General features: G+C 51.8%; 1 protein-coding gene across 1 annotated transcript; it reads right to left on the bottom strand.

Moving 5' to 3' along the window:
* Positions 1-977: 977 nt before the first annotated feature.
* PRKD2 (protein kinase D2) lies at positions 978-24,229 on the bottom strand. The gene is made up of 18 exons (XM_016212637.2): positions 23,969-24,229; positions 21,802-21,940; positions 18,072-18,203; positions 15,333-15,487; positions 15,013-15,229; positions 13,983-14,060; positions 13,753-13,906; positions 12,829-12,946; positions 12,648-12,725; positions 12,214-12,472; positions 10,970-11,022; positions 10,761-10,833; positions 9,945-10,051; positions 8,951-9,112; positions 5,501-5,599; positions 3,305-3,572; positions 1,457-1,542; positions 978-1,199 (listed from the first exon to the last, which is right to left on the bottom strand). Exons 1-18 carry the CDS (start codon positions 24,212-24,214, stop codon positions 987-989), a joined length of 2,637 nt encoding a protein of 878 aa, XP_016068123.1. The 5' UTR covers positions 24,215-24,229; the 3' UTR covers positions 978-986.
* Positions 24,230-24,470: the final 241 nt, after the last annotated feature.

Here is a 24,470-nt window from a genome sequence, read left to right on the forward strand (position 1 = left end):
ATGGGGGAGCTGGGATACTGGAGAGCAGGGGTCAAAGGTGGAAGGATCTTCCCTTTGCCTACAACCTCAGGGCCTAGAAGTCAGCTCAGAAGATTTGTCCTCCCTGACCCCCAGGCTCGCTGTAGGCTGCCCTACCCTCCTGGGCTCCCCATCCTAGACCTGCCCACTCTGGGTCATCATTGTCCAAGGACAGGTCTGTCTCCCCACTGGATGGTGAACCCCTTGAGGACAGGGGCCTTGGGTGGCTTGGTCACCACCGTGTCTCCAACATCAATCATCCAGCACAGTGTGACAAATGGGTGAACCAGTGAATGAACACATTCAGTGTGGAGAAGTCATCACATCAATTTAAAATAGTAAATATTGTGTATCAGGTTTATGCTATGAACCAGACCTCTGCTGATTGCAATGTCATTACTGATAGCTGATCAGTAATAGCAACACCAAATATAAAATGCATCAAATAAACCATGAGATTATTTGCTTTCCTCTAAACCCCCCACTCCTCCACCCGACCTCCCCCTCCGGCCATATTCCTTCACCTCTCTTCCACTTGTAACTCTTTGTCTATACTCTTCCCTCTCCTCCTCATGCCGCCTCCATACCTTCCCCAATTCTCGTTTCCCCTCCCGGCACCCCTCCCCCTCTATTTCCCACCGTTAGCCCTCTCTGCCAAGTCCTCCCCCTCTGCCCTCCTCCGCACCTCTCCATCAGGCCTCCTTCCTAGGCAGCCCCCTTCCCAGGCGAACAGACTGAGGATACAAGAGGTGTGGCCAGAGACCGTGGCCATGGGGCCAGAGATGAGTCCGTTTTAATTGTTGAGGAATTAACTTTGGAAATAACTCCCTGCATCCCCGACATGCTCTTCCCCCGGGGCCTGTCCCATCCAGTTTGGGCGGGAGGTCGCTTCCACTAGAGCAGTTCATCGGTGGGACGAGGACGGGGGTTACAGCATCACGGGGCAGCCGGGCCGAGGGCGCGGGGCCTCAGAGGACGCTGATGCGCTGGGCCAGCCCCTGCATTTCATGGTCCTGCGGTGGGAAGGCCCCATCCAGCTCCCGGTCGGCGGGCAGCCCGGGCCCGGGCAGCGGGTGCTCCGCCACGAACTGCTCCCAGCGCGCGTCGTCGCTCTCGTGAGTGATGTACCGCTCGCCCATCTTCCCCTCCAGTTCTCGGAGGTCCAGCCAGGTCTGGTACTCCTGGGCCCCGGAAAACAGGGGTTAGCTTGGGGGCGCTGCAAGGACGGCAGCCAATAGCGACCCAGCTCCAGGCACCGAAGACCAGGTAGCCACATGCCTCGCAACCCGCTCCACCAATAGAGATGTAGCCCCACCCCCTCCCACAGCTCAACCAATGGGAGGCCCAGGCTCTTTCCTTAACCACCGTAACGTGCCACACCCCTCACCACTTGCGTGGCCAATGAGAAATCTAGGTTCAGCCCCGCCCCCTGCATCACCTGTAACCACGGGTGGCTGAGAGACTTGTCCACGCTGTAGCGCTTGCGCATCTTCACCTGCAGCAGGTTGTTGATGAGGTCTATGGCTGCGTGAGGAGAGAGGCAGTTCAAGTCTTGCGGGGTGAGGGCCGACAGGCCACCCCAGCCTACCTGCTGCCCATTCTGGCCTTCCTTTTGCACTGTAAATCACTTCACTTTTTAAGGTGAACATGAATTTCTATAAAATGGAAACTTCACATCACCCTGGTCAATGGAAATCCATGCATCACTTGCTATGTCCACAAGGAGAAAATGAAAATAAACAATGCTAGTAGATGGTAGGTAGTCACTGGTTTCCTGCAGAGACCAAGGCCTGTTCTCTATGACAAGGAAGATTAGTGAGTATCAGGCGTTCAAGACAACCCAGAGCTTGTCCGAGGCTCTCTCCTTGATCAGAAGCCTTGAAGGACAGACAAAGGCTTCACTGTGTGGACCCCTCTGAGTGTAGGCCTTGTCTGCACGGGCACTCTGCTCTGGTCAACACCCGCAGGCTCCCTCACGCACATCCACCCTCAAATTCTCTCACGCATACTTGACAAACTTACTGAGTGACTTCTCAGGACCTCCAGCATTACTCTAGGACTCAAGTCAATTCGCTTAGTGCTTACCTCTCTTGGGCCCCCCACCAACTCTTTTCCTTGCACTAGGTAACCTTCACGTCACCCCATCCTCTGCCTGCTCCATGAAGTCACACCCTCTAGGGCCCTTACCCCTCCCACTGTTCAGAGACCACTCAACAACCTTCTCTCCACCTGATCCCTTCTCTCCAATTCATCTCAGTATTCTCAGAATCTAGGACAGTCCAAACCAGGCCCATAGTAGGCACTCAACATGTCCTTGTTGAATAAGTTGTTATGAAAAAATTATTGTCTTCTTAACCTTCCTCCCAAACTCCCCCTGTCCTGAGCTCCTGGCTACAGGACCTGCCCCTTGTTCTAACTTATTTAGGGTTTCTTATCTTAGCTCCACCCCCACACTGGCTCCCCCCAAAGTTTTGGGCACTAGGACTTAACTTTCTCAGGCTGGTCTACAAGGCAGCGGCTCAAGTCACAAGGTCCAGTGCAACTACCTGGCCAAGACACCAAAGCCCCTGTATGCAGATATCCTAAGGTCTGCCTTGGTCCTGACTTCCCTCTTCTTGCGACCCACGCTTCTCCCCACCACAACCGGCTCCCAGGTTCCAGGTGTGACTTTGGTCTCTGGGCTGGTGGTGTTTTTCCCATACAGCTACAGAAACCCTTCATGGCCCTGCCCCTCCTCTAACCACGCCACTAAACCAGCCCCCTCTGTCACTGGACCCGGCCCCAGGTCTCAATCCCTAGTTCACCCCAGCAACCCCGCAAATTTAGCCACCTCTTGTTCCTTAAACCTGTCTCCTGGCTCCCTCCTTCCCCCCACCTTTGCAGGGGCTAACCCTTTCGGGGTCATAGCAACAAAGACTACAGGCCCTAGCTAACACCTTGGGAGGATCAGCCTCTTCTCCTGGCACCCCAGCCCTGAGGTTTCCTCAGGTCCAGTCCCTCTTCTGGTCTGGTCCCAGGCAGGCCACGCCTAGCTTAGCCCCCACGGCAGGAGTCTGTCTTAGCGCTTCTGGACATTCCGTTCCAAGCCCACACAACCTAGTCCAGGCCTGAGGCTGGGGCCCTGGTTCCACATAAGCCCCTGAGTTCCTGCCCCAAACTTCCAGATCTAGGGTGCCTTACAGTTTAAAGGACCTACCTTCCCTGAGGCCCCGCCCCACGACGAGGCTCCACCCCCACGCACGGCCCGCCCCCTGGCGGCCCCGCCCACTCTCCCCGCCCGGCGCACCTCCCGCTGAGATGCGGCTCCAGGGACAGGCGGGGTACATGAAGGCGGCGTTCTGGATCTGGTCGTTGATGTCCTCGTCTTCGTTGAAGGGGAAGGTTCCACTGAGGCTGACGTACATGATCACGCCCACTGACCACATGTCCAGCGAGCGGTTGTAGCCCTGGTTGAGCAGCACCTCGGGCGCCAGGTAGGCGGGCGTGCCCACCACGGAGCGCCGGAAGGACTTCTCGCCGATGATGCGAGCGAAACCGAAGTCACACAGCTTCACCTGCCAAGGTGAGGGGTGGGGGAGGTCTGAAAGGGTGTTGAGGCTGCATTCTCCGCCCAGTGTCCCCCCATCATGATATTTCAGAGAATAGAGAATATTGGTTCGAATCCAGGCGCCTCCGCTCACTAGCCAAGTGACTTCCACTCTCTGTGCCTCAGTTTCCCCATCTGTATGAGGAGGGTCATACCAGCGCCTGTCTCAAGGGTTGTCATGAGGATCACACGAGTTAATCCATCTAAAGCTTACGGGACAATAAATGCCCGGCAGGCAATGAGTGCTCAATGAACGCTACCTGCCACCGCGCCTGGCATGCGGAACAGGTGTGCGGGAACCTCCACGTGCCTGTGTTCTCGTCCGCACAATGGAGATGCTAACAGCCCGGACCTGAAAGGGTGGCTGCTTGGGTTGGAAGAGTAAACACATGCCAAGCATTAGGAGCAGTGTCTGGCAGAGTGAGCCTGGAACTCAGGAGAGGGACCTAACTTCCCCCAGCCTGTTTTGTCATCTGTATTGGGGGAGGTTAATAGCAGCTTCCTCTCCAGTTCACCTGGGGATTAAATGGGACTGGGCAGGTAAACTGGGGACCATGGTATCCAGACAGTAACAGGTGTGTGCCTAGCTTTCCCTGGTTGGTGGAGGCAGGCCAGGGGCATGGACAGGTTTTAGAGCCAGCAAGGCCTTGGGTTCAAGGTCCTGCTCTGCTGCCTATCAGTCCTTGGCAGTCCTCTGTGCGGCCACCTCTGTTCATGTATTGTCCCTCCTCTGCTCAAATCCTTCCCTGACTTACTATTGCTCTTCAGATAAAGTCCAAATGCCTTGAAGCCCCAAGCCTCTGTTGCTTTCAAAAGCAGCCACACCCCAACCCTGACCCGAATCTCAACGTGACAGCCACATCACTCTTTCCTAAGATCCTCTCCTTTTTGACAGACCTTAGAGATCTTCTTCTTTCCTAAGATCCACCCTTTCCTACAGATCTTACAATGGAATATTATTTGGCCATAAAAATGAATAAACTTGCCCTGGCTGGTTTGGCTCAGTGGTTAGAGCGTCGGTCCGTGGACTGAAGGGTCCCAGGTTCAATTCCAGCCAAGGGCACATACCCTCGGTTGCAGGCTCGATCCCCAGCCCAGGTTGGGGCACATGTAGGACGCAACCCAACAATGTGTATCCCTCACATCCATGTTTCTCTCCCTCTCTCTCTCTCCCTTCCACTCTCACTGAAAAGCAATGGAGAAAATATCCTCGGGGAGGATTAAAAAAAAAAAAAAGAATAACCTTGAAAACATAACTAAGTGAAAGAAGCCAATCACAAAGGGCCACATATCATACTGTTGCATATTTCATTTCTATGAAATGTCCAGAACAGTCAAGTCCACTGATGAAAATGTTCTAAAATGAATTGTGGTAATGGTTGTACAAATCTGTGAATACACTAAAAGCCACGGAATTGTACACTTTATTATTATTAATATTATTTTTTGTTAATCCTCACCTGAAGTTATTTTTTCCATTGATTTTTTTAGAGAGAGTGGAAGGGAGTGAGGGGCGGAGAGAGAGAGAGAAACATCGATGTGAGTGAGACAGGTTGATTGGTTGCCTCCCGCACACACCCTGACCAGGGCTGGGGATTGAGCCTGCAGCCCAGGTACGTGCCCTTGGCTGGAATCGAACCCAGGACCCTTCAGTCAGTGGGCCGACGCTCTAACCAAGGGCACTACTGAGCACTTTAAATATGGCAAGTGCAAGTAAATAACTGATTTTTAAATTTGATTTAATTTTTTTTCCAGCCCCAGAATGCTTATGCTTGGCCCTCCATGAGTGAGAAAGAAGCCTTTATTTCAGCCATTGTTATCTTGATTAATACAAGACATCCCACCCGCCACCAGCACTGGCTGGACTCCCCAAATTCAGGAGGGGACAAAACTGACCTGGGGAAACGGGTCAGCTGATGCCAGCAACACATTTTCTGGTTTCAAGTCACAGTGGACGATGTTCTTGAAGTGCAGGTGTCTCAAAGCCACCAGGATCTGAGGAGAGGAGACGAGATGGAGCCAGTCAGAAAGGAGGAGAGATGCCTGCTCCAGCTCCTGCCTTCAGCAGCCAGCCCTCCAAATCCCACCCATGCCCTCCTCTGCATTCCTAAAGATGACTGCTGGGCCAACAGTGGCATTGGAACACCAAAGAAAAACCTCAGGACCCCAGAACCACTTATGCCTGAGATAGGAGTCGAACACCTAATTCTAGGAAGGCTAAACTGGAGTGGTGGTTTCGGGAAGACCCTGAGAGCCTCTGGCACATGGTAAGTTCTTGCAAAAAAAAGAGCTATTAATACAGTTACAGCTTTCAAGGAGATACTATTGTGTGATGCAACTTTTGAAAACATATTTTTCATCCATTGAAAAACTAATACAAAGCAATACAAACAATATGAATATGCAATGCGTCATATATCAAGTGTAATGCTCTTAAGAGGTGGGGGGTTTTCTAGAGCCAGTCTACCCTGGTGGAAAACCTGGCTCTACACTTATTCACTTGGGGCCTTGAGCGAGTCACTTTATTTCTGGGTCTGTTTTCCCATCTGTAAAATGGGGAATGATGACAGTACCCATCCTTGTGGGTTCGGTGAGGCTTAAAAACAGATGCATATAAAGTGCTCAGGACAGCGTCTGGCACAGAGCGAGCACTACACATTAGCTATTATTATTGTTGTTATTGGTTATTATTTTTGTGATGACCTGTTGGTGAACATATTTTTCTGTGTTTCAAATAAAGCCTCTCCTGCTGTTATCTGTTAATTCAAGAGTATTCTACAGTGGCAAGGTGAGCTGATTTAAAAAAACAAAACACAGCCCTGGCCTGTAAGGCTCAGTTAGTGGGGTGTCATCCTGTGCATGGAAAGGTTGCCGGTTCCAATCCCATCAGGGCACATGCCTGGGTTTCGGGCTCGATCCCCGGTGGGGGTGTGCAGGAGGCAGCTGATCGATGTTTTGCTTTTACATCAATGTTTCTCTCTCTCCCCCTTCCTCTCTCTCTAAAAATAAATAAAAAATCTTTAAAAACAAAACAAAAAAACCTGATACCATTTGTAAGCATTTATCTGTAGGAACCACAATTTTCCTTGATTCTGTTGGAAACTCAAACAAAATACTAAATGCACTGGGAGTAGAGAGATGTAAGCATGAAGTTGTAATTTCTGTCTTAGAATGTAAATACTTGTCCTTCACACTGTTTGCGCTGGATGACTTTCCAGGACAGAAAAGCTATTTGAAAGTCACCGCTGAGGTCCAACCTCCTCATTCTACACACAGGGAGACTGAGATCCTAGGATGTATTTTTATGTCTCCTGATTTCCTGTTGGGTGATTTCCCCGCTCCCACTAAATGTGGTGAGTAAAGAGGGCAGGTTGGAAGCAAGATAGATCCAGGTTCAAATCTCACCAGGCTGTTACCTAACTGTGTGACCTTGGGCAAGGCCCGGGACCTCCCTCCATCTGTTTCCTCACCTGTAAGATGGGGGTTATAATAATACCTACCTCGAAGGGTGGTTGTGAGGCCTAAACAAGTGAAGGGCTGAGCCCAGGACTTGGGGTGGGGCAGGCAAGAGGCAGAAAGCAAAAATCTGCAGAGAGAGAGAGAGAGAAAGAAAAAAAGAGAAGAGTGGAGGAAGAAGAGAGGAAGAGATGGATGACCAGAAAGAAAGAGAAACTGCCTCAGTTGCTGAAGGCAGGCAGTTCCCCCTCCCCACCTGGTCTGGATGAGCCTGCCTCAGTGGGTTTCTGTCCCCACCTGCAAGCCAGCCTGACAAAGCCACACAGCTTGGGAGAGTGAGGGTGCTAGACCTGGGTAAAGAAGCATAGCACAGGGGGCTTTGCAACCAACAGAGATGTCCCAGAATCAGGTGAGTGACCAGCCAGATGGGAAGGCCTTTCTAGGAAGGCTCTGAAATGCAGAAGCCACAAAAGGCAACATTTAACATTGTAAAAGTTACACTCTCTATGGCAAATAAAAGCCATGAATGAAATGAAGAGGAAAACAAATCTGGGGTAAAAAAACTGAACAGTGACAAGGATCCAAAGTCCCTCATATACAAAGAGGGTTTACAATTCAACAAGAATAATCCAATTGAAAAAAAGAGTACAATAAAGCACATGTCAATAAACATGAAAATATGGTCAAGCTCACTTGTAATTTTTAAACTGCCAGGTGAAGCCACATGCAGTACTACCTCCCCATCTATAAGACTGGTGTTTATTTTACCCAGAATTAGTAAGGAGGGAGAAAATATACACCCTCAAGCTCTGTTGATCACGGCAAAGATAAAAAGAGAGTAAAAGGCCAACATGTTTAAGGAAATTTAAAGCACATGTCCCTGGACGTAAGAGTTAACTACTTGAATGTGTTCTATTGAAATCCTCCCACCAGAACCTGGTGATGTTTGTAGATGGACGTTCACAGAATATTGTTTGTAATAGTGGAAAATGGAAAACAACTTACGTGCTCAACAATTGGGGGGTTTGGTGATATCCACCATGGGGTACAATTCAGAAAAAGAGGCCGTTCTGCGGCTAAGCATGTACTGAAATAGGGCTCAGTCAGCCTCCGCTTAGCGGCAGGGGTGCCGTCTGAGAAATCAGTGGGCCACCTTGTCGTGTGGCCATCAGAGTGCAGCACACAAGCCCGGACGGCGCGCGGCCTGTCGGTCCCAGGCCACCGGCCCGTGCAGCACGTTACCGTACAAAACATGACACGGACTCAACCACGAGGCAAACTGAGGTGCTGAGAAGGCGGGGACATAGGAGGCGTGCTGGTTTAGGAACAGAGAGAGCGCTCTAAAACCGTGATCAAGAAGTGTGGTAAACACATAAACCAGTAACCGCCGTTCATGGTCACGATCATCTCCTGCCCCGTACCTAGCTGTGTGTTGTGCCTTATAGGACTAGCACTGTATAAACACAGGGGAATCCTTGCGCTACGGCCTTACGAGGGCTCCGATGTCACTGGGAGTAGGGATTTCCCAGCTCCGTTATAACCTGACGGGGTTACGGTCGCGTGTATGTCCATCGCTGACTGACCCGCCCTTATGTGGCAAGGGACTGCAATGATATCTATTATTATTATTATGTGGCTGTAATAGTAACTATTATTGTTAACTACTATTTTCCACTCATCCTATTTTCCTATTGTTATTGCTCTATTATCTGTCCTATTATTACTCTATTATTTTTAAACTGTTATTTCTATGATTTTTGCTGTTATCATTAGTCTTACTGGTTTCTAGTATCCACCCAGTGTCTGCCTGACCTGAGACCATGCGGCCGCCCCAAGGGGGTGTCTGCCGCAGGGCGGGGGGCTGGCAGGGAGGGGCCGGGGGGGGCACACCTGGGTGATGAGGAACTTGGTGAGGCGCTCGGGCAGCCGGCCCTTCTCGCTGGAGAGGATCATCTCCAGCATGTCCCCGTGCAGCTTCTCCATCACCACAAACACCTTCTCGGGCGTCTCGAACATGCACTCCAGGTTCACGATCCCCGGGTGCCGCAGACTCTGGAGTGGGGCGGGGTGCAGGGTAGGGGGTCAGGACCTACGTCACCCACTAACTTGGGACCCCAGAGGGCAAGCCATGGGAGCAGGGGGATGACAAATATGAGGAAGGATGTCCCTGAACGAGCAGCTTGTTCCCTGGAGGTGCCACTGCAGGGGGGGGAAGGGGCTTCCCACAGGCCCAGGCAGAACCACCACCCTGCACCACCAGGCGTCCAGAAGGATCTGTCTTTACATCATGAAATTCTGGTGAAGGCCCAGGTTTGTGGGAGGGAGGGAGGGGAGTATGGAGAAGTGGGAAGAATTCTTTGTATATCTGCCTTTTAAATCTGTGCCTCCTTTCTCTTCCTCCAGCCCTTGCCTGGCCTGAACCCATCTCTCTCACCCAGGTCCCCCACCCAGCCTCCTCCCACCCCTTTCCACCCACCTTCCAATGGAAGCCCAAGGTATCTTTCTAAAAACACACCTGACTCTGTCCCTTCCTTGTTGAAAATCCTTCCATGGCTCCCCAGTACCCTCAGGAGAAAGTCCACAGTGTGTGACGCCAGCTTCCTCCCTGACCTCACTTCCCACCACATAAACTATCTAATAACCCTGAACTCCTTCAAGTGCCTAGAAGCTGTCATGTTCCCTCTCAGCTCTAAACTTTTGCACAGGCTGGTCCCTCTGCCCAGAACATCTTCTCCAACCCTCCAGTCTCGACATGCATATTCCCTCCTTCAAGAAGCCTTCCCTGCCTACCCCAGATGGGTCAATTGGCTGCTGAAGGGAGGAAGTGAGAAGGAAAGGCCCTTCCTGGGTGGGAAAGACTTGTGCCCCAGACCCCAGTGTTCACCTGCAGAATGGCCACTTCGTTCCGGAGCTGGCTCTCCTGCTTGGTGGGGAAACGCAGTTTGTCGATGACCTTTACTGCCACATCCCGGCCTGTCTTCCGGTGCTTTCCTGGGCAGGGGGTAGGGGAGGTGGGGGATGAGGGGAGCAGGACCTTCCAGTCCTGGCAGGAGGGACTCTGCCCCCCACCCGCAGAGACACAGCCAGCATTAGGTGAAGGTGGATGGGAAGCCATCAAGGTGGCTCCGTGGGGCCCCCTGGAGAGACATAAGGGGCAGGGGGCCCTAGGAATAAAAGTTGAATGACGGAAGGTAAGGACAGAGCTCCAAGGAGGGGACTCTACTACATGGGAAACTAGATCTACAATCAATCAGAATCTAGCTCTAGCCCTGGCCAGTGTGGCTCAGTTGGTGGGGCTACGTCCCATGCACCGAGGTTGCCAGGTTTGATTCCCAGTCAAGGCACATGTCCTGGTTGAGGGCTCAGTCCCCAATAGGGGGTGTGCAGGAGGCAGCCATTGATGTTTCAATCTCTCTCTCCCTCTGTCTCTCAAATCAATAAAAAACAAACAAATAAATACATAAATAAAAAGAATCTAGACTCTAGCTCTGTGGCCAATCAGAGTACAGAATTGTCCTCCGTGTTCATACCAGGAGAAAGTCTTTTCCCAGTGGGAAGAGAAGACCCTGTGACAATCTGCCCCCAGGATCTAGTTTTCTAATCAACCAGAACAGGAGGTGACATATGGCCAACCGGAAGGAAGGTCTGGAGCCCAGAAACCCCCAGGACCCACTCTGGGTAAGCGCAGAAGTGTCCTTACCGCCATAGACCACTCCAAATTGCCCTGAGCCCAGCACCTCATCCGGGAAGATCTGGTAGACAGTGGCAATGTCCTGCAGGGTGGGGACAGGAGGGTCAGGGGTGCAAATGGAGATGGGGGTCGAGGAGATTGGGGAGGGTGGGAGAGCTGGGAGAGTATGGGATGGGGAGGACATCTTTGGGGCCATGGGGTATGGGCAGGGGTCTCACCACATTCTCTTGGATCTGACTGTTAGACACCGAGATGCTCAGAGACGCTTGTCCTGGGGAGAGGGGAGAGGCGGAGGTAAGAGGCGAGGCTCAGGATTACGTTCATCCACAACTCCAGGGGCAGCCTCTGGAGCCAGGCCACCCAAGTTCAAATCCAGGTATCCAAGGCACACCCTCAGGCTACCGTCTTGTCTACCTCACTTGTCTACCAACTTGTGAACCTCAGTTTCCTCATCTGGCAAATGGGAATAATACAAGCACCTCTGTCTCAGGGCCAGGGAGGGGAGTAAATGAGATGTACTAAGGGTCTTGAGAAGTGATGTCATGAATGATTTTCCCGAGCATTTCACCCTGCGATCTCCGCGCCAAGCAAGGTGTGCTCATCCCATTTTATAGAGGAGGAAACTGAGGCTCAGGGGAAAGTCCAAACTGATTCCAGCATCTTCCCCTGAACTTGCCCCCCTGCCAACCCAACCAGAACCAGAGATTCTCCTCATCTCCCTCATCTTTCAGCCTGTCTCACTGCTGGGCCATGTCGGAGTACTCTAGCACGTGTTCTATGTCTCAGCTATCATCGTGCCGGATGATCTGATTAATATCTGCCATCCACACTGGATTATAAGCTCTGGAAGGCTGGCAACCTGGCACTCTGATCACCCTTCGCCTCTGCCTAACATCATTTCCCATTTGCTTTCCCCCGTCTCACCCCTCCTCAGCTTCCAGGTCTCAGCTCAGAGTTGCCTCCTCCAGAAAGCCCTCTTGGATACTCGGTTTGGGTCAGGCACCTCCCCTGGCCTTCTCCAGCCCTCTGGTTCCCATGTCCCAGCCCTGCTGCTCACTATGAGGCATCATGTCTAAAGACAGCTCCGTCTCCCCCACTGGACTGTGCGCCCCAGGAGGGCAGGTCCTGAGCTGGCTGTCTTGGTCACAGCTGTGAACCCAGCACTGTCCAGCACAGGTCAGGCAGAGGAGGCATTCAGTAAACGCATGAATTTAAAAGTCTAAACTCACAATGTGGAGAAGTTGTCACCACCTGAACAAAACTCAGAAAAGGAAAGTGACGTGCACAAGGCCACACATCAAGTCCAGGGCTTAATGAAGATTTGGACCAGGGCCTGCTGCGTTCAGATGCCACATTCATCCCTGTGCCATTCCTTGCCTTCCCCTGGCCCTTCCTTCCCTTCCCCAGGACCCCATCCAAGCCCTCCCAGACCCATCCTCTCAGGACAGGATGGGGGACTTACTGTGGGGCGCGTGGCCTGGGGCACTGGGCGCGTCCTGGAGGATGACAGGCATCAGGGCCTGGCGGATGGCTGTTTCCCAGCCCCGGGCAGCCTCAGCCGCTTGTCCGCTGGGCCCCCCTGGGGCCCCACCAGGCGTCTCGCCCACAAAGTAGGTGGCATTGGCAGTGACAATCTCGAAGCAGTGCGGGTTGGTGCCTGGTGGCACAAGGCTGAAGTTCTGGGCGGGCTCCACGGTGAGGATTTCTGACAGCGGGATTTCCTGGCGGGACACAGAGCCGGCGCAGGTCAGGACAGCGGGCGGACTCTGGATTCTCCGCTTGCTCGGGAGAGCGCGCAGAATCCAGCGGCAGCGGTGAGGCGGCTCGAAGGGACGCGGCGTGAAGAAGGTGGCGGGAAGGAGGGGAAGCCCGGGGGAGCCGGAGCCGCGGGCCCACCTTGTAGTATCTGTTGGTTGTGTTGTTCTGGAAGAGTGTGATGCACTTGCAGTCCAGGCGCCAGTAGTGCCGCTTCCTCTGTGGGGAGAGGAGGGAGAGGCGAGTGAGAGGCGAAGGTGTCTCGGGCCCTAAACCCCGCCCCCCGCCCCGGCCCCGCCCCCGCCCCGCCCCTTCCACTCACCAGCGTGTCCTTGTTGCTGTAATGAACCACCCAACCTTCGTGCAGTGTGCTGCTGGATTTCCGTGTCGTGTGTCGCACTGACTGCACCACCCTCATTAGGGGGATGTACCCTAGGGAGCTGAGGAGGGAAAAGAAGGGGCGGGAGGTTACTATAAGCAGAAAATAACCACAGCGCCTGGGGCCGAAGTGGGCATCTCTGGGCAGCCTGGGAGTTGTTTTTGGGGGGCACACTTCCCCCCCATCCCTGTTTTGTAGATTTCCCATAATGAGGAAGGAGGCTTTTGTTGGAAAGCTGGGTTCCAAAGTCAGGCTGCCTGGTAAATTACTAAACCTCTTTGTGCCTCAGTTTCTCCATCCAAAGGGGTTGCTGGGGAGTGAACACCTTTCTAAGGAGCTTAGCACAGTGCTTGGCACACAGTTAGGTTCCTAATAAGTGCTAATTACGACTGAGCCAGGGATTGTGTAGCCAGGTGTGTGACACTGGGCAAGTGACTTGACCTCTCTGATAAGGAAGCTGAGGCTCAGAGAGGTTAATCTCATGCCTAAGGCCACACAGCAGTCTGGCTCCAGAGTCCATGTTCTTACACTGTACTGTCAGTTTGCAATACAGATTGTTTCTGGAAGGACCCACCAGCAACTGATCCCACTGGAATCCTCCAGGGAGAGGAGCTGGGCAGCTGAGAGGCAGGGAAGAGGGAGGACTTCAATGGCTGTATTACCAGTTCCCCCCCAAAATACAATGTAAATTAAAATATGCTTCTTTGAAAGCTTTTAAAAAATGTAAATCAGGAAAAAAGATTAAGTTGAAAAATAAAGTGTGGGTGCTTAAGATTTGCCTCAGGAGGCTGGGAAATTTTCAAATAGAGGTAATGTCAACCCATTGCAGAGATGGGGAAGGGCATCCCCAGAGGGCACCCTGGGTACCTCTGGGCCTTGCCTCCCTCAGCTTCTTCCTCCTCACTGGCGTGGAGAGCATTTTCCGAGTGGGAGCCTGGGATGATACCGGAGTCGTCTGATTCATCTATGAGGGCACTCTTGTCAGCCTCACTGAAATCGGTGGCCTCCTCCATCGGCACATCTGAGGGGGACAGGGCATCAGAGTGGCCTCCACCCAGAGCCCCCGGCTCCTTCCCGCTCAGCCCACAGCCTCTTACCTCCGTTGATAAGTGCCTCTCCCAAACAGTCATTAGGGACTCGGGTGGCGCAGCGTTTGTGGCAGTTAAACTTGCAGTCTGCGAGGAGGTCAGGAAACAAGGAGAAGGGGGAGGGGGAAGGGTTGAATCTTGGCCCCTAACCACCAGGCTCAAAAGAGTCAGGAAGGAAACTGGCTGACCCCCTTCCATGGCTGTCCCCTTTTGAGCCAGTTTCCCCAACTACGGAGAGACTAGATTAAATAGGAGGGCCAAGTTAAATGTCTGTGGCTCTAAAGCCCTGTGACTCTAAGTATTTGAACAATGTAAATAGTCTTTACCCTAGACTTCTAAGATTCTAGAATGTAACAGTGTCTAACATTCTCTGATTTTAGACTTTGAACACTCAAGGGCAGGGTTTTTCACCCTTTGGCACTATAAACATTTTGGGCTGGCTAATTTCTTGTTGTGGGGGGCTGTTCGGGGCATCATAGGATGTTTAGCAGCATCTCTGATCTCTACCCATTTGATAACAGTTGCACCATCCCTGTATGACAAACAAAAGGTCTCCCAACATCCTCTGGGGGGGCAAAATTGCCCCTGGTTGAGAACTATTGCTCTAGAGTGTGATTATTATAAGGTTCTAGGATGTTGTACATCAGAGATTCTAGAATTTGATGTAAACCTATTTTTCTAAGGTTCTATATTCTAGATGTCTAAGACTCCAGAGTTCAATGTCCAAGTTTCTGGAGTTCTACACACATCTCTGGTTCTATGATTCTAGACTGCTAAGACTCCTTGATGTCCAAGGTTTTACAGTGACTTGAGTTCTACAATTCTGGATTTCTAGGGTTCCAGAATGCCAAAGGTTCTAGAACACCAGGATTCAGGGCCCACCTCTTATAAGATCCTGTGCTTCGAAGGATTGGGATCCTGGCAGTCTTGTGTTTTGCTACAAGCCCAACTGAGACCTTAAGCTTCTGAGTGCATGTGTGCGTGGGGGGGGGGGTTTCTAACCCTCTCTGTACCCCCCTAATTCCCCCACTCCACTGACCTTTGCACTGTAGGCCCTGGCGGAAGAGGCCTTTAAGAAGTTTCTTGCAAGCCTGGCAGACGGTGGGCCGCGTGTAGCTGTGGATGAGGAAGGTATGTGGCACCTTGACCTTGGAGAGCAGCATCTTGTCCAGCTCGATGGGACGGCCAGTGTAGGATGAGGCAGATGAGGAGGAGGAGGGGGGGCGGCGAGGCAGGAGCTCGGTGGTGCTGCGGCTCTATCGGTCAGTGCGAGCGGAAGGGACACATCAGGGCGTCGCCCCAAGCCCGGGCCTCGTCACCCCCCACCCACCAACATGCCCACTCCCCCCAGCCCCTCACCAGCTCATCAGCCGTGCAGGGCAGGGAGTCCGAGGTACTGAGGCGCACCGAATGGCCACTGGCCAGAGACGTGGACGACAGGCGCCGCTTGCGGGCCCCGCTGCAGTTGTTGGGGATGCTGAAGGCACAGCGCTTGTGGTAGTTCAGTCCACAGCCTGCGGGGGGCGCCAGACGGTCAGAAACACGGCCACCAGGGCCCTGGGCTCTAAAGCTCCACCCCCTCTCCTCTGCAGATCTGGGGCGCTGCGAGTCCCTCAGGAAGCTTCTTAGAGTGTAATTAAAGTCAGCGGGAATCTACAAAAACCCAAGTCAGGCAGAACTGCTTTTGGCCCAGGACTTTCAGAAATGAAGGTTTGGGCCTCCCCACCAGGCAAAGCACCGTGAGCAGCGAGGTGCTTGCTGAAGAGGGAAAGCGGATTGGGGGTGAAAGAGGGAAGCCACCACCGTGTGACCGGCTGCAGAAGTGAGGACTAGAATCGCTAGGAGCCGCTCTTCCCTACTTTATGAGCATGTGTGCGAATAGCGAGTACTTTTGTTTTCTTCCCTCTCCTATCCCCTTATCACCCACTGTGATATTGATAATAATTCACTTTGTGTTATATTTAAATTACAGGACATCAGTGGAGAGGAATGAACACCATTCGAGGACACACGTCTTCTGGGGAAAGAAAGGGTTAGCATGCTCCCAGTTGCACTTGGGATGGTTGCATCATATCGGGTGGAAGCATGACTTTGTTATTGTTTTTTTCTTTAAAAAAAAATTCTTTTACAGTCCACAAATCAGACTCAGCTTGTAGTTTCCACTGGGCTTGCTGCACCCTTGCTCCCATCCACCTCTGGTGATTCCACGTGATTCCAGGATGGCTGTCCTGGAATGTTCCTCCAGCCTCTGGAAGTTTCTTTCAGGATGCTCCGTGAAGGCTCTCTTCTCGTAGGCTGCGTGTTGTAGACTTTGCAGCTCAGTAACTCTCCATCACCGGCACTGTCTCAGATGCACGACGTCCCGCTGGAGAGGTGCACCCCAGGAATGCTGTTGGCGTGACAAGAAGAGCTTCAGGGTGGCAAATGGCCTTTGCGTATAGGAATCATTTCCCAGTTTGGGCCTTTCATATGCTCCACGGAATTTCAGAATCTCACCCATGACTCCCAGTATGAGTACCAAGGTAGTCCAACTCACATAGGAAGGTGTCAGTGATGTCAAGTACAGTCATTGGGCCTCTTTTGGAACCATGTGAACTTGGACCACCATCTGTGAGCTGGGCCACTGAAGTCCCTGCTAAGACTGCCTGTTAGAATATGATGACATCAGGATTGCACCATGACGAAGGTTACATATTCCAAGACATCAGGAGTTGGATGTGGCCTGGCCGGTGTGGCTCAGTGGTTGAGCATTGACATATGATCCAGCTGATCCCGGTTCAATTACTGGTCAGGGCACATGCCCGGGTTGCGGGTTCGATTCCCAATAGGGGCTGTGCAGGAGGCAGCCAATCAATGACTCTCTCATCATTGATGTTTCTATCTCTCTCTCCCTTCCTTTCTCTGAAATCAATAGACATTTAAAAAAAAAAAAAAAGAGTTGGATGTGATGTATGGATTACAGCCATATTGATAGTAGCTTTGAATGCACTGAATCGGCTTTCTGCAGGCCTGGTGTGGCTATTATCCCGAGTCCTTAAATAATATATTTAGGGCTACATGATAACAATCGCAGTCTACACTGTAGGTCATCTGGAACACAGGATATCAAAGACTCTGGATTTCCATAGGAACACGAGCACCACGAAGCTGGCACACTGAACAATGGAGGTGCAGGTCGTCATTGCAGAATGGATAGTCCCCATCTTCTGTGTGTAGAGCATAGCCAAGGTGGGTGTTGTGGCTTCAGCTGCAGGCAGGTGAGATCTCAACATTCTCGCTCAGAAGCATCAACAATGTGTGCCTTTATTTTTTTTTAAGTATGATTTAAGGAGATGTGTATGGGTGCTTGTTATAGACTGAATATATGTGTGTATCCCAGTTCTGAGACCGTGAGAAATGAGTGTCTGTTGATTAAGCCACCCAGCCTGAGGTGTTTGTTATGGCAGCCCTGGCAGACTGAGGTGCCAAGTTGACAAGGGGTAGATCCTGACCCTCAGCTTTATGAGTCAGCTAGGCTAGCATCCAGTTATTCAAACGCTAATCTAAGTGTTGCTATGTAGTATTTTGCAGATGTGACTTAAATCCACAATCAGCGGTCTTTAAGTGAGAAAGATTATCCTAGTTAATCTGGGTGGGCCTGTTTCAATCCGTTGAAAGATTTAAATAGCAGAGTTGAGACTTCCCAGATGAAGAAATTCTGCCTGTGGATAGCAGCTTTAGCTCCTGCCTGAGAGTTCCAGCCTGCCCTTGCTGACCGGCTACCCTACGGATTAAGAGCTGGCCAGCCAGTCAGCCCGCGCGATCCCGTAAACCAGTTCCTTCCAACAATCCCTAACGGCAGTTTTCTGGTAGATCTCGCCTTGGCATAGGCTCCGCCCCTTTCCCTGTGAACGCCCCTTTCCTGCCCCAAGCTCGGCCCCTTACCCCTCCCTCCGAGCTCCACCCCGAGCGCTGAGCTCCACCCTCCACCCAGCCCCGCCTCTTGGCCCCACCTGCAACTCCTCCCCCAAGCTCCGCCTGGGGCCCTGAGCTCCGCCTCCGAGCCCCGCCCCCGGCCCTGAGCTCCGCCCAAGGCCCCGCCTCCAGCCCGTCACTCACCATCACACTTGAGGCCCTGGCGCACTAGGCCGAAGAGCATCTCCCCGCAGTGGTCGCAGAAGGCGGGCGCTCGGTAGGAGTGCACCGTGAGCGCGTGCGGGCGGATCTGGAAGTCCTCGAAGGTGGCCGAAGCTGCGGGCAGCAGGGAGGGGCGGAGGACTGAGCGGGGGCCAGCAGAGGCTATTCGAGCCCCCGCGCTCCGGGTTTCTCACAATCCTCCCAGCGGCAAGGTTTAATAGTTCCTCCCTTCATTCATTTACTCATATACTACATTCTCCCTGGATTCGAATCCCAGCTCCACCACTGGGCAAAACACCTATGTGCTTATGCCAGGCACTGGGAGAGGGGAGGGGAGAGTTGTTGAATGGGTATAGAGTTCCAGTTTTGCAAGATGAAAACTGTTCTGCGGATTGGTTGCACAAGAATGTGAATGTAATTACCACTACTGAACCGTAGAATTAAACACGGTTATGATGGTACATTTTACTTTATGTATATTTCACCACAATTAAAATTTTTTTAATAAAAAAATATAGAGTTTCTGATCTACTTGGTCTGGGGCAGAGCCAGAGCATCAAGAGAAAAACAAACACCTGTGTACCTCAGTTTTTTCATCTTTAAAATGAAAATCCAACAAAAATTTACTGAGCATTGTTCTAAGCAGTAGGGATAGCACAGAACAAAACAGACAAAATCCCTGCTGACCCTCTAGTGAGGGAGGCAGACAAAGTAAATAAAATAAATATTCTTATTTAACAATCACCCAGTCTAGCAGTTACTCTGTGCAGACACTGCTCTAATCTAAGTACTTTAAGTACTTTAAAAAGCTATGGCCAGTGTGGCTCAGTTGGTCGGAGCGTCATCCTGTACAGCAAAAGGTGGCAGGTTTGATTCCCAGTCAGGGCACATCCTCAGGTTGTGGGTTCAATCCCTAGTCTGGGTGGGTACTCGAAGCAGCCGATTGATGTCTCTCTCTCTCAATTAAAAAACAAACAAAAAAAACCTAATGAATTTAGCCCTCTCAAGGCTGTCAGACACATCTTGTTACATCCCCATTTTCTATAAGAGGAGATTGCAGCACAGACAGGTTAAGCAACTTATCTCAAGTCTCTCCAAAGTCACACAGCTATAGAACCCACGTTCAAACCCAGGCCAGTGTGGCCCTAGAGTTCATGCTTTTATCACCATACTTCCTGCCTCTCTGAAATTTTCAAGTAGTAAAATATACAGTCAGTTAGAAGTCAGTAAGTGCTTAGGAGAAAAGTTAAACAGGAAAGGGAAATAGGGAAGGTGCGGGAGGTACAACTTGAAACAGGTGGTCAGGGAAGGCCGCCTCCAGGTCACATTAGGGCAAAGGCCTGAGGAGGTAGGATATGAGCCGTGCGGGTGTCTAGGAAAAGAATACACTAGCATCATAATAGTGTCTCCTTATAGGTTCTTTAAGGATTAAATGGATGCATGGAAAGCTTTTAAAACAGTGCCCAACACAAAGAAAGTGCTCAATAAATGTCAGCTATTATCTTAGAAGTTTCATTTTTGGACTCATTCTTCCTCCCTCTCCCCCAAGTTTCAGTCTACTATTAAGCTATTTTTTTCTCTGTATTATGCAACGGAAAGGGGACTCTCTTCTGTGGCCAAGCACTATTTACACACTCAAGATAAAGCTATAAACAAGAGAGATTTACACCCCACTCTCAAGGAGCTGACATTCTTTTGGGGAGACAGGCACGAAACATAAACACATAAATAAATTTCAGACAAGGGAGGAAATGGCATTTAAGCTGGGATCCAAATAACAAGAAGGAGCTAGCTATGAGAAGATGAGATGGCTAGGGCATCGGCCTGTGGACCGAAGGGTCCCCGGTTCAGTTCCGACCAAGGGCACGTACCTTGTTTGCAGGCTCAGGCCCCGGTCCCAGGCAGGAGCGTGCAGGAGGCAACCAATCGATGTGTCTCTCTCACATCGGTGTTTCTCTCTCCCCCCCTTCCACTCTCTCTGAAAAGCAATGGAAAAAATATCCTCAGGTGAGGATTAAGAAAATAAAAAGAACAGCAAGTGCAAAGGCCCTGAGGTAGGAGGGAGCTTGGTTTGTTCAAGGGACAAAGGGCAGGCAAGCATGGCTGGAACAAAGAAAGTAAGGAGACAGTGTTAAGAGATGACTTTGGGGGAATTGGCAGGGGCCCGACAGTGGGCAGCCTTGAACAATGGACAATACCCATGTTGAAGAGTTTATATTTTATTCCAAGGGTAATGGGGAGCTATGGGAAGATCCCCAGCAGTGGAGTGTCAAGATCTGACTTAGGAGCTACTGAAATAATGTAGACAGGAGGTGATGGCAGCTTGGACCAGTGGCAGTAGTCCAAAATAAATTTAGAATGTATGTGAAAGGTAGGACCAGGAGGTTTGGTGACATAAAGTGAAGGTGGGAGAAAAAGAGGAGTCAAGGATGCCTAAAGGTTTGGATGTTGCAGACCACAGGGAGAGTAGGTTTAGGAGAAAATACAATTTCTGTCTTGGACAGGCCATTGTGAGATGCCTGGAGATGCCAAGTAAAAGTGCAGGGAGACAGCTATGTGAATGAGACCTGGTTTTAGGGGAGAGATCAGGGTGAAGATAAAAATCTAAGAGTTGCTAGACTAAGTGAGGGTATTTAAAACCTGAATAAGGTTACACGGGAATTAAATCCAAACTTCTAATTGTCATCCATCCATTTAACAAATGTAACTGAGCATTGCAGTATGCAAGGGGCAGTGGGGAGGAAACACAGCCGTGATTAGGGCAGACACCTCCCACTCCCTCCCTCTTGAAGGAACCCTCACAGGCTCATCGGTGCAAGAGCTTGCCCATCTATAACAAAGGAATGGCCAGTGGGTGGACTAGATTCTGGCTGAAAAGTCTGACATCTTGCAGAGTCAGATTGCATTTTAGCATTTCATTGGGAAGGAGGCACGGGCATAAAACACTTTAAACTTTATATCGACGTCTAACATACGTCTAGAAAAAGACGCGAAAGTGCATGGCTCAGTGAACTGCCCAACTGTACACGCCGTGTCACCAGCACCCTGATAGATAAATGGAAGTTTAAGCCAGTTCCCAGAAAGTTCCCTCGTGTCCTCCACCCAACTCTCCCTTCCCCAAAGGCACCCACTCTCCTGGCTTCTAATACCACAGAGTATTGCATCTGTCTTTGTACTTCATAAATGGAATTATACAGAACGTCGTTTCATGTCTGGCTTCTGTCAGCATTAGGTTTGGGAAATTCACCAGCGTTGCTGTGGCTGGTTTATGTTCTGCGGATTCCACAGTGTGCGTGCACAACAATAAATTTACTCATTCCGGAGAAGTGGAGCAGTCGTTTGTAAAAGCTCCCGAGGTGACTAATTTGCAGCCAGGACTTAGAACCACTGGCTCCTAACTTTAAGAAGCAAGTTCCTGCCTGGCTGGCGCAACTCGGTGGTTGAGCATTGACCTATGATCCAGGAGATCGATTCCCCGTCAGGGCACATGCCCAGGTTGCGGGCTCAATCCCCAGTGGCAGGCGTGCAGGAGGCAGCCGACCAATGACTCTCATCATTGATGTTTCTGTCTCTCTCTTTCCCTTCCTCTCTTTGAAATCAATAAAGACATATTAAAAAAAAAAAAAAAGCAAGTCCCCAGGCCCACCTCCCCTTCCACCCCCTGCTCCAACCCCACGCAAGGCTCCGCCCCTGGGCGGGCCTGGCCTCTCACCGGACAGCACCACCTCCACCAGGTCGCCTTCCTGGATGTCTCCGGCGGAGCGCACCAGCTGCAGGAGGTTAGCGGACGTGGGGTCATGTTTGAAGAGCAGGATCTTGTCGTAAAGGCCATAGAAGCCACACTCGGGGAACTGAGGGGGGGAGAGAGAGGTAATGACGGAAAGGCAGCGGTCTGGAACCCTCCCAGAGCAGGGCCGCCTGTTTCCCCCGGAAACTCAGAGACCCTGCAGCCCCTCGCTTCCTGCCGGCTCCCTCCCAGGCCCAACTGGGCAGGATGCCAGGGCCCCAGGTGTGCTGGGAGAGAGGAGGCCAGTTTAGTGGCTGGATTGCCGCACTGGGGTGGGAAGGAGAGTGGCTCCGGGAGCCTGGGCACTAGAATTTCCCGGAGATCGGGGGTGGGGGTCTGAGTGAGCACCCCTTTCCTTATGCCCCCCCTTCCCAGCTTCCTTCCTGGATCTATTGTCCCTGTTACCTGGCTCCAGGCCCAGCACTGGGATAGGGTGAGCTGAAAGGAGGGACTTAAGGGACTCCAGGGAAGTGGGGGCTATGGGATGGCTAGGGCTTAAGGGAGCTGAAGGTGGAGGATGTTCCCCACCTAAAGCCCAAAGGACCCAGGTGTCCTGGTCCCCAGCTTGGGAGGGTGGGGGCAGGAAATGAAACCCCATAGAACAGAAAGTGAAACAGCCCAGGTGGGGCCGCTGGAAGGAAGGAAAGGGGCCCTAAGACACCTGGACAGAGAAGGCAGAAAATAAAACTGGGGTGAGGCCTGAGAGTTAGGCTGAAGACTTGATCATTGGACAAAGAATTTCACCCGGAGGACAATCTGCCCTGCCTCCCAGCCTGTTTTCCCAAGGAGCAGACTCAGGTGGGCATGGGAGCTGGGCCTGCTAGTTTGGGGGTTGGAAGGGCAAAGGAAGCCCTATCTGTTCTCACCCACTGAGAGAGGGTCCACAGGTGACCTAGACAGACTGGGTCCTGACTGCCTGGGAAGTCTTTCTATAAGCTCTAGTCTGTAAAATGGGGGAGTTGGCCCAGTTCCAGATGTTTCTCTGAAGCCCAAAGAATTCATTTCCAGGAGTCTGAGAAGATTCTAAAATTTGGAGATTGAAGGATTCCAACTTGCCTACATTATGGAGTTCAGACATTCTAGAGTTCAACATATTCTCATTATACCTGTTAGGATTTTCAACAACCTAGATTAGCTGTAGTCTAGTATTTTAATGTTCTAGGAGTCTGATAAACTAGGATTCTAATATTTGAATATCTTAGTATTAAAGGATTCCAACAACCCAGGAATCTAATATTCCAACATTTTAACGTTTTAGTATTTCAACAACCTAGGATTCTAATGTTTGAACATTTTATATCAGAGGAATTCAATTACCTACGGTTGCATATTCCAATTTAGAATTCTAATATTCGAACATTTTGATAGTCTAGATAACAACAGAGAAGATCACTATTCTGACTTTTCACTTTCCTCCTGATTCCCTCTTGCCATGACCCTCAGCCCCCCACCCCCAATGGTGACCCTGGTGTCCAAAGCTAAGAGTGGGGTGGGGTGGGGAAAGCCAGTTTTAACAGGCCAGCATCAGGCCCAGGTGTGGGGGTAAAAGTCCCCAGAACCTCTGAACTTTGGGAAGAGCTGCCTGCCCCTCCACACACACCTCAGGCCTGGGGGAGGGCAGATTAGGCTCTGCGACCTCACTTGACCCTGGCAGCTAGTGCAAGCACCCACACCTACACATGTCACCCGATCGCCCTGGCCAGCCCGGCTTCAATTTCTACTGTTTCCACCAAATGGGAGGTCAGGGATGGGCCTGGGCAGGGAGGTGTTCCCTCACCCCCATCTGCTGCCCCCTTCCTCCTCCTCCTTCTACACCTGGTGGGCCCCTCCCTTCCTCCCTGCCGGCTGCACAAAACAACATGCAGGGACTCGCAATTTGGGGAGGCCTCTGGGGCACCCCACCCCTGCCCAGGCCTCGCTCAAACGGGTAGTGGGGTAAGGAGGCAACTGGGGCCAATGCCCTACCCCCATCCCTCAGTCTCCTAAGGATTAAACCCCCTCCCCCTCTACGCCAGGCTCCAGGTCGCCTCGGTCAGCGCCCCCCTTCTCCAGACCTCTCCCCAAAATGGGTGGGGGAAACCCTGCGCCTCACCTTCTGATCCACGATGGAGCAAGCCAGCTGCTTCACATGGGCCAGCTCGGAGGCGGCAGGCAACAGCACGAACTCGCGGGTCAGCCCGATTTGGATGTGGAAGGAGACCCCAGGGCCCGGGGCCGGGACCGAAACCTGGGGCAGCAGCGGTGGCGGCGACTGCAGGTCCAAGCTGCCGAGGGGCGGAGGAGACCCGGGCCCGGGGGAGCCCGGGAGCCCGGCGGGATGGGAGGGGGCGGCCGCCATGGGGGAGGCCCGGGATCGGCCGCCCGGCGCCCACCCGCGATCCGGCTGGAGGAGCCCGGGGAACTCGGATCACTGTATCCAAGGGTTCTCGTAAACTGGTAGTGGGAGCGCGGGATCCTGGGGATCCGATTAGAGAAATCTGGCAGGTTGAGGGGACTCTAGGATGGCGGGACCCTGGGAAATCAGAAAAGAAATCTAGTGGATGAGACGCCAGGGAATCAAGGGATCACAGACGAGCAGAAAAAAATAAATGGTT

This window comes from Miniopterus natalensis, chromosome 18, assembly GCF_054644295.1.
Source record: "Miniopterus natalensis isolate mMinNat1 chromosome 18, mMinNat1.hap1, whole genome shotgun sequence".
Classification (NCBI taxonomy): Eukaryota; Metazoa; Chordata; class Mammalia; order Chiroptera; family Miniopteridae; genus Miniopterus; species Miniopterus natalensis.